The sequence below is a fragment of the Phalangium opilio genome, unplaced genomic scaffold (assembly GCF_054372755.1).
Source record: "Phalangium opilio isolate 3A_F unplaced genomic scaffold, DU_Popi_V2 ptg000329l_1, whole genome shotgun sequence".
Lineage (NCBI taxonomy): Eukaryota > Metazoa > Arthropoda > Arachnida > Opiliones > Phalangiidae > Phalangium > Phalangium opilio.
This window is the reverse complement of record NW_028324226.1, coordinates 5,275,632-5,287,733: the sequence shown is the minus strand read 5'-3', so window position 1 is coordinate 5,287,733 and position 12,102 is coordinate 5,275,632. Positions and strand designations below refer to the sequence as shown.

The window sequence follows — 12,102 nt, the reverse complement described above, 5'->3', positions numbered from 1 at the left end:
AATCCACTTTCCCGCGCTAAGTGACGTAGTTTTCAAAGTTTGTCGTTCACTTCACTTTGACGTGTAATTATTTGCCTTGCGATATTTAAGTTAATGATAGTTAATGGGTACAGTTATTAAGTGTTTAAATTTGTGATGATTGTGTCGACACTACATTATTATCGGAATTTTCAGAAGATTGAGTAGGATGTATCGAAAATCCCAGCAACGTAAGTGTTCTGGCATTTTTTTTTGAATATGGGATTATTTGTTTTATCGGTATCGCCATTTTGGTACTCTTGACAGCTTTACTCAAGTTGGGTTTTTACTTTCCAAAGTACCTGAAAATCTTGGAATAGTCAGGAATTTTGTAAATGTACGTTCAATGTCAGTTAAAGTCAGGGGTTTTAAAATTGTCTCCAAAAGTCAAGAGAATTCAGAATTTCAAATTAGTTCGGTAATTTTTCTACGGTGTAGTAGCACGAAGTAATGTATTTAAAACGTCATGGTAGAAGTAATTTTTAAACATAACATTCTGACGTTTTTGCAAATAAAAGTGGGGAAAATTTGAGATTAAAAATTAGGCAACCCTAATTGTCAAGTATTCTTTAACTGTGCAGGGTTCGTACGGAACCTGGATAAGTCAGGGATTTAAAATGTTTATTGTTTTCCTAAAAAGTCAGGGATATGTCAGGGATTTCGTTAAGTATATCAAACCATGCTTCAAGCAATGCTAAAATATGAGGCAGGTGTAATTATGAAGTGGGTTCTGGTAAACACCTTAAAATGGTCAGGGATATTGCAAAAATTTGGTCAGGGATAACCTGGAAAAGTCAGGAATTTCAATGTAAAAATTTCGTACGAACCCTGCTGTGGCTGAAAGTGCGCCTCTTTTTAGGGTAGAAAGAATAACAATATTGTGGAAAAGGTGGCAACATATCCACTTTAGTAAAATTTTAGAAAAAGAGGGAAATTTATTGAGTTGATAAAACTTGATTATAACAAAAATAGGCGCTCATTTAGCTGCTCATCATTTAACATCGCACATATGCATATATAATGCAGATGCACAGTACAAGAAAGTATTCAATGTATTAAACATTAGAATTGTTGCTTCAACTATCTCATATAAATCTGGTGTTTTTAACTATTTTTTGTTTATTTACAACGAAAGACGGGAAAGACATAATATTAGCATAAGTAGGAAAGTTCTTCCTCAAGAAACCAAAGAGGAGAGAGAGGTCTCCTCTTTGAAGAAACCGTGAAGAAACGGTGGGAAAATGGGATAGGAGGGATTCAAGGTTACTCTAGAAAAATGCAAGGAGGGATGGGGTTGGGGCTTTATTATGTCTGAATGGTTACTAGATTTATCGATAGGTGACGCCACTCTGCAGAGGTTTTACGTCAAGCTTACAGCGACATCTAGTTTTGTAAATGAGTGCTTATTACTTAAACTATTTATTAATTAATTAATATCATTTATTAATTGTAGTTTAGCAACGTATCTAATTCATGTTTTACAAAACATTTTGTGAATTATTTGTAAAATATACTTTTTCTAAAAATGTTTAGTTGGGAATACGCTACTAGATGGGGCGATGGTCGGTCTCCAAATGTTTAAGTTTGGGCGGTATTTTTGAAATGAAGGATATCATTGCATGATAAAAAGAACTGTGTGGGATCTTGAAGGAGAGAGTAATGGAGTGGAAACCCCCATACCTTAAGCGTTGCCTTTGTACCCCCACCTACGGCACCATAGTCCTCCCATCATCCCCAGCGGTTAGGTAGGGTCGTGCCGGACGAAATTGTAAAGGACGCTCCCTCTATCTCAAAAATAGAAGCTAGTTCTCATTCAAATAAAATGGCGCTACGCGGCAGCACTTAGCAATCGCCTACGGAAGGGTAGGGGCGTGCGCGAGGTACACTGGGAGAGATATGGTGCCGCAGGTCGCCCACCATCATTTCCAATCCATCTGACTACCTTATCCCTGGTGGGATAGGGGGATTGGGTTGGGGGTTTATTATGTCTGAATGGTTTACAGATTTATCGATAGGTGACGCCACTCTGCAGAGGTTTTACATCAACCTTACAGCGACATCTAGTTTTGTAAATGAGTGCTTATCACTTAAATATTTCGTAATTAATTAATATTATTTGTTAATTGTAGTTTAGTAACGTATCTAAATCCATGTTTTACAGAAACATTTGTAAAATATACTTTTTCCGAAAATGTTTAGTTGGCGAATACGCTACTAGATGGGGCGATGGTCGTTCTCCAAATGTTTAAGTTTGGGCGGTATTTTTGAAATGAAGGATATCATTCCATGATAATAAGTACTGTGTAGTTTTTAATTAATAAGTAATTTCTAACGAAATTAATAAGACATCTGGGGAAAATTTATTAAGCGTCAACCTGATATTGAGTTGGTGGTACAAATCACACTCACGTGACCTACTTGATTAAATTGGATTGTCTTTGACAATGCATTGATTATTTTGAATTAGATAAGTCCCATAGATGTGATATTGAAACATCGTCTACAGGGTAATTGGGTTATCTACCGGGGATACTAGATGTAGATACAGCTATAGTACCCTTTAGCAGAAGTCCTCCTGCTTTTAGTAAAGTTCTGCTTAGTTTGAGCATAGATGACTGATTACCTTTGACAATAGCAATGCATTTGTGACGTCATACTGACAATAGAGAAAATATGGAGTAGATCGGTTGTTTCCAGTAGGTACGTAGCAAACAATAAGAGCATAAGTTTATATGTTCCAAAAGTATGACACTACCTATACTTCGTAATACTAGAAACTCACTGAGAGCTAGTTCGAGAACGACAAGCGAGAATTGACTACGCCCGGTTAATTTTGCAGTCCATCTAGTCCTATTTAGTGTGTACTAAGCCTTTGACAGCGGCTCACCAGGCGTCGCTTTACAAGAATCTATGACGTTCAACCTACGTCACTGACTATTTAGTCTGTACTAAGCCTTTGACAGCGCCTCACCAGGCGTCGCTTTACCACGAATCTATGACCTACCTCACTCACTTCATGACAAGCTCTCAGTAACCAGTGACAAACTTATGGAACATATCTTTTGAACTTATGATAAGACACATACGAATAAAATCAAGCGCGTATCAAGCAGAACCTAATCCCAGTCTATAAGAAAATTGTAAGATTATTTAACAATGGAATTTTAGCTGCGGTAATTAATTTGAGAGTGGAGATTTTATTACAACATTAAGTTACAAAGTCATTATAATCGTATTATATAAATGACACTCCATTTATATCAAAACAAATTATTATTTAGGTTTGATACAATCTCGAACCATAAGTTCATAAGATATGTTGCTCCATAAGTTTGTCACTGGTTACAAACTGGAGCTTGTCATGAAGTAATGTAGGTCATAGATTCAGGGTAAAGCGACGCCTGGTGACTGGGGCGCTGTCAAAGGCTTAATACAGGCTAAATAGAACTAGATGGACTGCAAAACCGAGTGTAGTCAATTCTCGCTTGTCATTCTCGAACTAGCTCTCAGTTTGCCTCTAGCATTACAAAGTATAGGTAGTGTCATACTTATGGAAGGAACATATCACTTATAAACTTATGATCGAACGTATATTTGATTTCGCAATTTTTATCCCGAAGTTCCCATTTTATTTGGGAGAAGGAAAGACGAGGCCATTAGAGCGACGGCATTGCCCATATATGTCCATGGTGAAAATAGCCCCGTAGTTATTTAGTGGAACGAGGGAACCCCCTCCAGACAGGTAATAACTATACTACGTCACATGTATATTATATAACGGGGCTCCGTTTATTTAGGCGTGCATGTAGGCGGCAGGTATAACACCCCTCCCTCCTTACCTACCGGGTTAGACTTCTTATAGCTTTTCTTCTCTGCTAGCTGTGATATATTTCCGCCTTCGCATTATCTTTCGATGCATAGATGTTTCTTTTTAGGGGGCCATTAAGGGGGAGGGGGCAAGGGAACCGTTCCTTCCTTCGTTCGTTCGGGCGTCGTCACTTTGTGACGCAACAGAACTAATTTCTTAAAGGGATGGTGGAAGGGAAAATGTGTAATAAACAAGGTAATAAGTTTGATTATTGGAGTCTTTCGAAGACATGAGCACGCAACATATGGGAAGCGTTATTTAGGGGTATTTCAATGGGAAGCGTTCTTTAGGGGTATTTCAATGAGGAAACGTTATTTAGGGTAATTTCAATGGGGAAACGAAATTCCATTGGAAAGGTTTCTTAACGGGCCCTTTCACAAAATCGGTTTTTTGAGGATATTCCGTAGGAAAGAATTTGACATTTCATTGAAAAGAAGCAAATATTTCATTGGAAAGCAATTGGTATTCCATTGGAAATAATTTGATATTCCATTGGAAATAATTTGATATTCCATTGGAAATAATTTGATATTCCATTGGAAAGAAATTGATATTCCATTGGAAATAATTTGATATTACATTGGAAAGAAATTGATATTCCATTGGAAATAATTTGATATTACATTGGAAAGAATTTTACATTCCATTGGAACATGTTCCATTGGAAGTAATTTGCTATTCCATTGGAAAACATTTACTATTCCATTGGGAAACATTTACTATTCCATTGGGAAACATTTGATATTCAATTGGAAAGCATTTTACACTCCATTGCAAAGAATTTTACATTCCATCGGAAAACAATTTACATTCCATTGGAAAACATTTGCTATTCCATTAGAAAGCATTTTCTATTCCATTAGAAAGCATTTGATATTCCATTGGAAGGAATTTGATGTTCCATTGGAAGGAATTTGATGTTCCATTGGAAAGAATTTGATGTTCCATTGGAAAGAATTTGATGTTCCATTGGAAAGAATTTGATGTTTTATTGGAAAGAATTTGATGTTCCATTGGAAAGAATTTGATGTTCCATTGGAAAGAATTTGATGTTCCGTTGGAAAGAATTTGATGTTCCATTGGAAAGAATTTGATATGCCTTTGGAAAGAATTTGATATGCCTTTGGAAAACATTTGATATGCCTTTGGAAAGGATTTGATATTCCATTGGAAAGAATTTGATATGCCTTTGGAAAGAATTTGATATGCCTTTGGAAAGAATTTGATATGCCTTTGGAAAGGATTTGATATGCCTTTGGAAAGGATTTGATATTCCATTGGAAAGAATTTGATATTCCATTGGAAAGAATTTGATATTCCATTGGAAAGAATTTGACATTCCATTGGAAAGTATTTGATATTCCATTGGAAAAAAATTGACATTCCATTCGAAAGAATTTGACATTCCATTGGAAAGCATTTGATATTCCATTGGAAAGCATTTGATATTCCATTGAAAAATATACATCTTATGCTAACTCCATTGGGAAGATTTATTAATTCAAATATGCTTACTAGCTACTCGGGAATTTTACGGTGTTGGATTCCATTGGGAATATATGTAGACCATTCTAGAGATAGTTTTTGCAGTACAATTCCTTAATTCCGTGGGGGTAGATTAATTCTGTTTCGGTCTCCCTTTGAAAAACCTTCAGGGACAGGTTGAGTTCGAGAAACTTTGGTTCGCCATTACGACCCCATTTGGTATCTTCAATTAACTCGAGTTTGGACTCCTCCCGAAGGTTACTACTCCTCGATATTCCTCAAATACAATTCTTTGGGAACCGTCGATATGCAAATCGTTAAAAATTTCCGAAGAAATACATGTCTGGCATCAGAAATGTCAAATTTGAGGAACATGTGCTGCTGTTCGCTTTTATAACTTGTTTAGTTAAATTCAAAACAACCGCACCATCTGATATATCGGAGGTAGTTTTGACCTCTCTCTCTCTTTCTGCCTATAAACTCGTATTTTTTTACGACGCCTCCGTTTATGCGGCTACGTCTACGCCCACAACCTTTAAAATAATGCCAAAAAACTTTTAATAGAATTTGCCCTTTTTCGACGCTTTTCAACTTAAAGTTAACAGAAAAACCAGCCAGAAGTATATAATACTTCTCTTCAAGAGAAGCGTACCAGCACAAATCGGGGTAATTGTAACACGCTATTGCCATCTCTATGCAAAATCAATCATTTTTGCGGATTTTAAAGGTGGCGGCGCCCAATTTAGGCGGGATTTTAATTTTGACGTCATAGGACACGTGATATTTGGTCCAATTTTTCTATAACTTCCTGTTAGGGATAGTAGGGAAGTTTGGAACATACATACTTTATCTTTTAGGGGGAACTTCATTGTAACATTGTCAGACCTTATATCGATCACTCAAGCTGGTCAAGTACTGAGTGAAGCTGCTGGACTGCTATAGCCTTTCTCTGTGCAATATCTTGACTAAACAGGGACCTGGCAACACAGTGACTGGGTGAACGGCAAAAACCCCTTTAATGGAAACCAGAAGCATATAATACTTCTCTTCGAGTGAAGTGTACCTACCACAAAGCGTGGTAATTGTAACATGATTCTTCCCAACATCATTTTACATTTGGACTCAAGGTTACTAAACCGAATCACATACGCGATAAATAGTTCCCACATCATCACTATTAGCGCTTAACTATTTGCCAACGCAGTTAAAAATAACCTAATTTGTGGTATTGAAACAAGAATGAATTCACTTTTGGGTGCTCGACACTCAAAGACATTATGAGGGGACGGGGCAAATGGTCACTTAGAAATCTCACCTCAGGTGTTAAGTTTGATAACTTCTAGCTATTTAAATCCGAAATTAGACAAGAAAGCTTGAATACGTTTATTAATAGCTACGTGTGGTAACGTAAATTTTATGAAGTACCACCTCAAAGGGATTGGGTACAATTTCCCAACCGCGTCACCGCCTTCCTGTTCTACAAGTCAAGACCCGATAACATTGTTTAATCCTTCCGTTATTATCAGTAAAGGTTGTTGCCATTTACGGCTTGACCTATTTAAACTTGACCATTCGAATTGGCAGTGAAGGATGTTACATGGGAGATTGATTTGCGCGACGCATGTACACCACAGAATCTGTCGTTAACGCTATAATTGTACCAAACGTTTTCCATGGAGGAAAGAGGCGAAATTGAATAGAAATCTCCACACCTATAAGGTAGCCTCTGTATCCCCATCTAAGGCAACAATTAAAATCCTCAGAGGCATTTTGATAGGGTCGTACAACGACAATGGCCCCTGTGTCTTAAAAATAGAATCTAATTCATTTTATTAAATGGCACTACGCGGCAGCACTTGTCAATCTCCACGAAAGCGTTCCCACTCCATCTCACCTTCAGGACCGTCGAGAGAGTTTGCGGGCCCCAGGGAATAAGAAGAAATCGCGGGCCCCATCAAGACAGCCCTACAGGTGGCTCGGGCTCTCTTGAAGCAGAAGTTCATAAGTGTGATGGACTCTTGCTAGAAGGTACATGGAAAACTGACCAAATTGCCCCAGTCTCTCGACGGCCCTGGTAGTACAAACTACAAATGTCTAAAGCCGTTACAGCACCAGGGATAAGGGAGGTGAGATAGATTAGAAATGATGATGGGCGACCTGCGGCACCGTAACTCTGCCCGGAGCCTCCGAAATGAACTAGGCCCATGCATGTAGCGAAGCGAGAATATTTTTTAACCAATTTAGTTCGCCGTGGTTTTACGCTTGGGGGCGCTTATATTACCGTAAAATAAACAAAGTTCAACCCCGTGAACCTGTCGACTGCTTAAGTATTTGGGCCAAGGTCGCGGATTGTAAGTATACGTTGTTATTACTCTTACTGAATTATTTTAATTGAAATAATTTATTTCGTTGTCATCAATACAATCTAACCGAAAGATTCAATAAAAAGTGGATAGCCCCGAAAACATTTACGTTAATTTTAGGATGAAACTTTTCTCTATCATAAAAATTTTATGACTGACCCCTAAAATATCAACGATAATTTAAGGAAGACCCCTGTCACAACGGTAATATGAGCGCCATCTCGTACACATATGTGGTGAAAATATTTTCCTTAACAAACTGGATATTTCCCCACATAAAATTTGACATGCATGGGCCTAGTTCATTTCGGAGGCTCCGCTCTGCCAGTGTACCTCGCGCACGCCCCTACCTTCGGTAGGCGATTGTTAAGTGCTGCCGGGTAGCGCCATTTTATTTGTATGAGAGCTACCTTCTGTTTTCAAGATAGAGGGAGCGTCCTTTACAATTTCGTACTATAGGACCCTACCTAAACGCTGAGGATGTTGGGAGGATTTCGGTGCCGTAGGTTTGGGTACAGAGGCAATGCTATAGGTATGGGGGTTTCCACTCCATTGCTTTCTCTCCTTCAAGACAGCACCAGTCCCGTAACCATGTATTTCGTTGATCGAACTCTGCACAGACACACACACTCAAGGCCACCGATGTATCCGCCCTATAAGCTACGTTGTAGTTATATAGTCACGCTCGTAGCTAAAATGGGTTTGGTTTTCATGGAACCCCATTTTAAATCTACCCCATATGCTTTGAAAAATAGTTTTTTTTCTTCAAACTTAACACATTACAACTGTACTCATACTTGTGTTAATTTCAGTAATTTTGTTATTTGTTCTCTACTTACTCTTCAAGTGGGTGGGAGTAGAGAAGACTAATTACATTCCTTAGTACTTAATTAAAAACCAAGATTTAATGACCCTCTTTGAAGAATACGGTCCAGAAAAATTTGAGATTAATTTTGCTCTACATATGTCTTCATTTTTAGAGCACATTTATTTCTATTCCTACGCTATTTAACCGGTCTTATGAAGGATCTAATTCCCACACTTATCTTAATTATCCTTGCTTTTAAATTTAATTATGTCCACTCCACACTTACTCATTGATTTAGGATTTAAATATAATATTTAAGCGGTAGCCGATAACTAAATTCTTCAAAACAAATTTATTTTTTGATTTATTTTCAAAAATTAAAATATTATTATTTACACCTTTATAATCAATTAAAGACTTCGTCTATACAGGGTGTTTCTGAAAATTCTGTAAGAAATTAAACGGAGTGTTCTATGGACAATTTTGAGTCGAAAATGTTCTATGACATTTTGCCCTAAGGGACACCGTTTTCAAGTTATGATTGGAGTATTTACGGATGACCCCTAAATTTAATTAAGAAATTGAAAGACAATGATTTGTAATTTAATTAAGGGGTCATCCTTAAAACACTTCAAAATAACTTAGGGCAAAATGTCATGTAACATTTTTGACTCAAAACGGCCCAAAGAACATACCCCCTTTAATATCTGACAGACCTTTAAAAAACACCCTGTATAGAAAACCATATAACGTAAAATTTAGTAGTAAAATATGACATTTTTATGCAAATTACAAACCACTTTTATTTTTCAATACAAAGAAGAAAAAAAAAACAGAAGGGAAAAATACCATTTCATAATAATTCGGTTATTTTTTTCTTTCCTAAAAAGGAATTTCGTATAAAAAAATTAAAGTTTAAATTTAAAGCTAAAAATATGAGTATTATGATAATTCTGGTTTAACAAAAAAGAAAGAAACCACCGGTCTAGTTTATTACGTTTTGTTTTGTAAAATCCGTGGTATAAATCTTTAACTACATTTTAGCCAAAAAAGGGCATACTTTCGGTATTATAGGTCTGGCGGTATCTAAAGTTCTAAACCGTATGTAGGTTGAATCACTCAGAGCCGCCGAGGTTGAAAATCCTTTTTGTTGTAAAAATCGAAAATGAGGGGGTTAAAAGTTATAAGTTGGAAAATATAAATTTATATATTTTTTGAAAGTTTTTAAGCCTAAAAAAGACCGAAAAAGTCACCCGTTTTAACCACCTACAGATTTTTTTATTATCAAATTTTAACTAGGCGGTACAAAACAGGCTTTAAAGCCCACCCTGTAAACGAAAATTAAGCTAATTTGCATGAAGGTTGGTTCAGGATAAATGAAGTTTTCACATTTTGCGATGTCTGTGAAATTAAAGTGAATAAACGACGTATCTATAGTTACGTCCTTTTTTAATGCGAGAGATTTTAAAAGGGAGGGTGTGATATATTTTTTATCTGCCTTTTATTTTTATTTTTGACAAAAATGTTGTAGGGTGGTTTTTGGGTTAAATATGTCATATGTCGCCCCATTTCAAAATGGTGGGTTAGGAAAGTAAACAAAACATATTTGTGAGGTAACATCTGCCCGTTTTAACCGATATTTATTTTACTAGTTAGCGATCTACACAATGGATTCATTTTAATTTTTACCTAAACGTTCAGATGGGATAACATCCCTATGTTTTGACAATTTTAAAAGTAGCTTTACATTTTTGGGACGCTGGGAACCTCTGCTATTAGTAAATAAATAAATAACGAAAACTAGCAAGGGCCCAGGGGTCTTTCTTTTTTGTTTTCGAGTTATTCAGAAAAACTATTATATTTTGCATTTCACCTTCCCTTTCATCTTCGCAATTAAAAAAAATAAAGTTGGTAACGGTTTCTCTTAAAAAACATCTACATATATTAATGATTAAGAAATTTGTATAATCAAAAAACCTAATTTAAATTTTCATCCTTTTAATAAAAAAACACAAACATACGTCCTTTTTGTTATCAAATGGCGCAATTTGACGTTACACCCTCCCTCCCTTATTACTTCCCTCGCAATCCTACGCTCGCGCCCCCTTGAAACGAAAAAACTCGTCATCGTAATGACGCATGCGCGATGCTAGACTTCTATTTTACGATACTGTTTGACGTTACGTGAGGCTGGAGTCTTGGCTGTGATTTTTGTTACGGGGCGAAACGCGAGAGTTTTCTTAGAGAGCTGCCTACTCTTTTACTAGCCTAGCTCTGTTGTAGATCTCTCCTCCGCTGTACCAATGCGAGGCGCCCCTCGTAACCATTTATAGAACAAACTTAACTCCCCACCGCGAAAGAAGCCCGAGGTTTTTACGTAAGAAAGTTACGAAAAGTCTTCGCGACAAGTTCGAACTACGAGACACTCCTGAGAGCCGCCGTTGCGCGATTTTGTTTTTAAATTATTATTTATCAAGTTTTTATTGAAATATATCGAATCGACCTCGCGCGGTTTTAAAGTTTAGTTCTTCGTTTCTTCGAGTTAAATTCCTTATAAAATCATCTAGTCCTTGGGAAGAAAATACGAAATCGTCTTCAAGCATCAGAATCTCTTACGGAATTTTTCGCGCGAACCCCCTTCGGCGATTCGCGTTTCGGACTCTCCCGCGCCGTGTTCCAAAAACCTGGACGGTTCTAACATGGGAGACGTACAAATTATAAACGTAAATACCGTAAATAACAATACTCAAGGCATTGCGGATTATCTAGCGCAACTTCTAAAGGATAAGAAACAATTAGGAGCCTTCCCGACAGTATTTATTCACTTAGAAAGGTTATTAGACGAAGGTACGTAACTCTCTTTTTGCACTGTAAATTCCTATTCCTATACGGGCCGTGTATAGGAATCCCTCTATGTATGTGGGGGGCCGAGGTTTAACCGAGGCTGCACGATTCCCCGATTCCCGAACCGAAACTTGTCAAAAAAAGCCCGCAAAGGAAGCTTTCTCTACACTTTACTTATCCCCTGGGCTGACTCGCTAAGCCTCGGTCTACGTGGGGGTATTTTCGTATATTAACTTTTGGAGAGTGGGACTGTTTAAAAACTCACGTAGGCGTGCGTAGACATGCCTACACAGTAACACAGCCTAGGGTGCGTTGTTTTCAGAGAAGTCATCGCTGAATTTAATCTACAGGTTTTTGCGTTCTTGTTTTTAATTTAAGAAAAATGAAAACCTTGGTAGAATCTCAGATATAAGTACTGTATCACTCCTAATGACTACCGGTCCCGTGAAATGTTAGAAAGGTTGTTTTTGCGATGCATCTTTCTAACTTGAAATGTGTGCCAAATTACTTATTTTATGAGAATGACGTTGCTACGTGAACTTCGGCCTTAGGTTCCTGCCTAGATTTAGAAGTAGGCTTAGGAGTTTTTAATGTTTTGGGTATTGGAAAATGGGCGGGGCTTTACCGTGCCAAATTACTATGACGCTCTGCACAGTTTTATATGAACTTCGTTATCTGTCTGTGAATCGGAACCATTGTAAAGAGTTTTCAAACTT

At 37.2% G+C, this 12,102-nt stretch overlaps 1 protein-coding gene across 3 annotated transcripts in view; it reads left to right on the top strand.

Moving 5' to 3' along the window:
- The first annotated feature begins 24 nt into the window (after positions 1 to 24).
- how (protein held out wings) overlaps positions 25 to 12,102 on the top strand; it is a 41,960-nt gene continuing 29,882 nt past the window's right edge. The window contains exon 1 of one of the 3 annotated variants that reach the window (XM_089859499.1): positions 25 to 209. In XM_089859499.1, coding sequence (XP_089715625.1) covers positions 188 to 209 — 22 coding nt within the window. In that variant the 5' untranslated portion in view covers positions 25 to 187. Of the gene's footprint in view, positions 210 to 10,716; positions 11,390 to 12,102 lie in introns of those variants that run through there. The other 2 variants (XM_089859497.1, XM_089859496.1) reach the window with 2 other exon arrangements.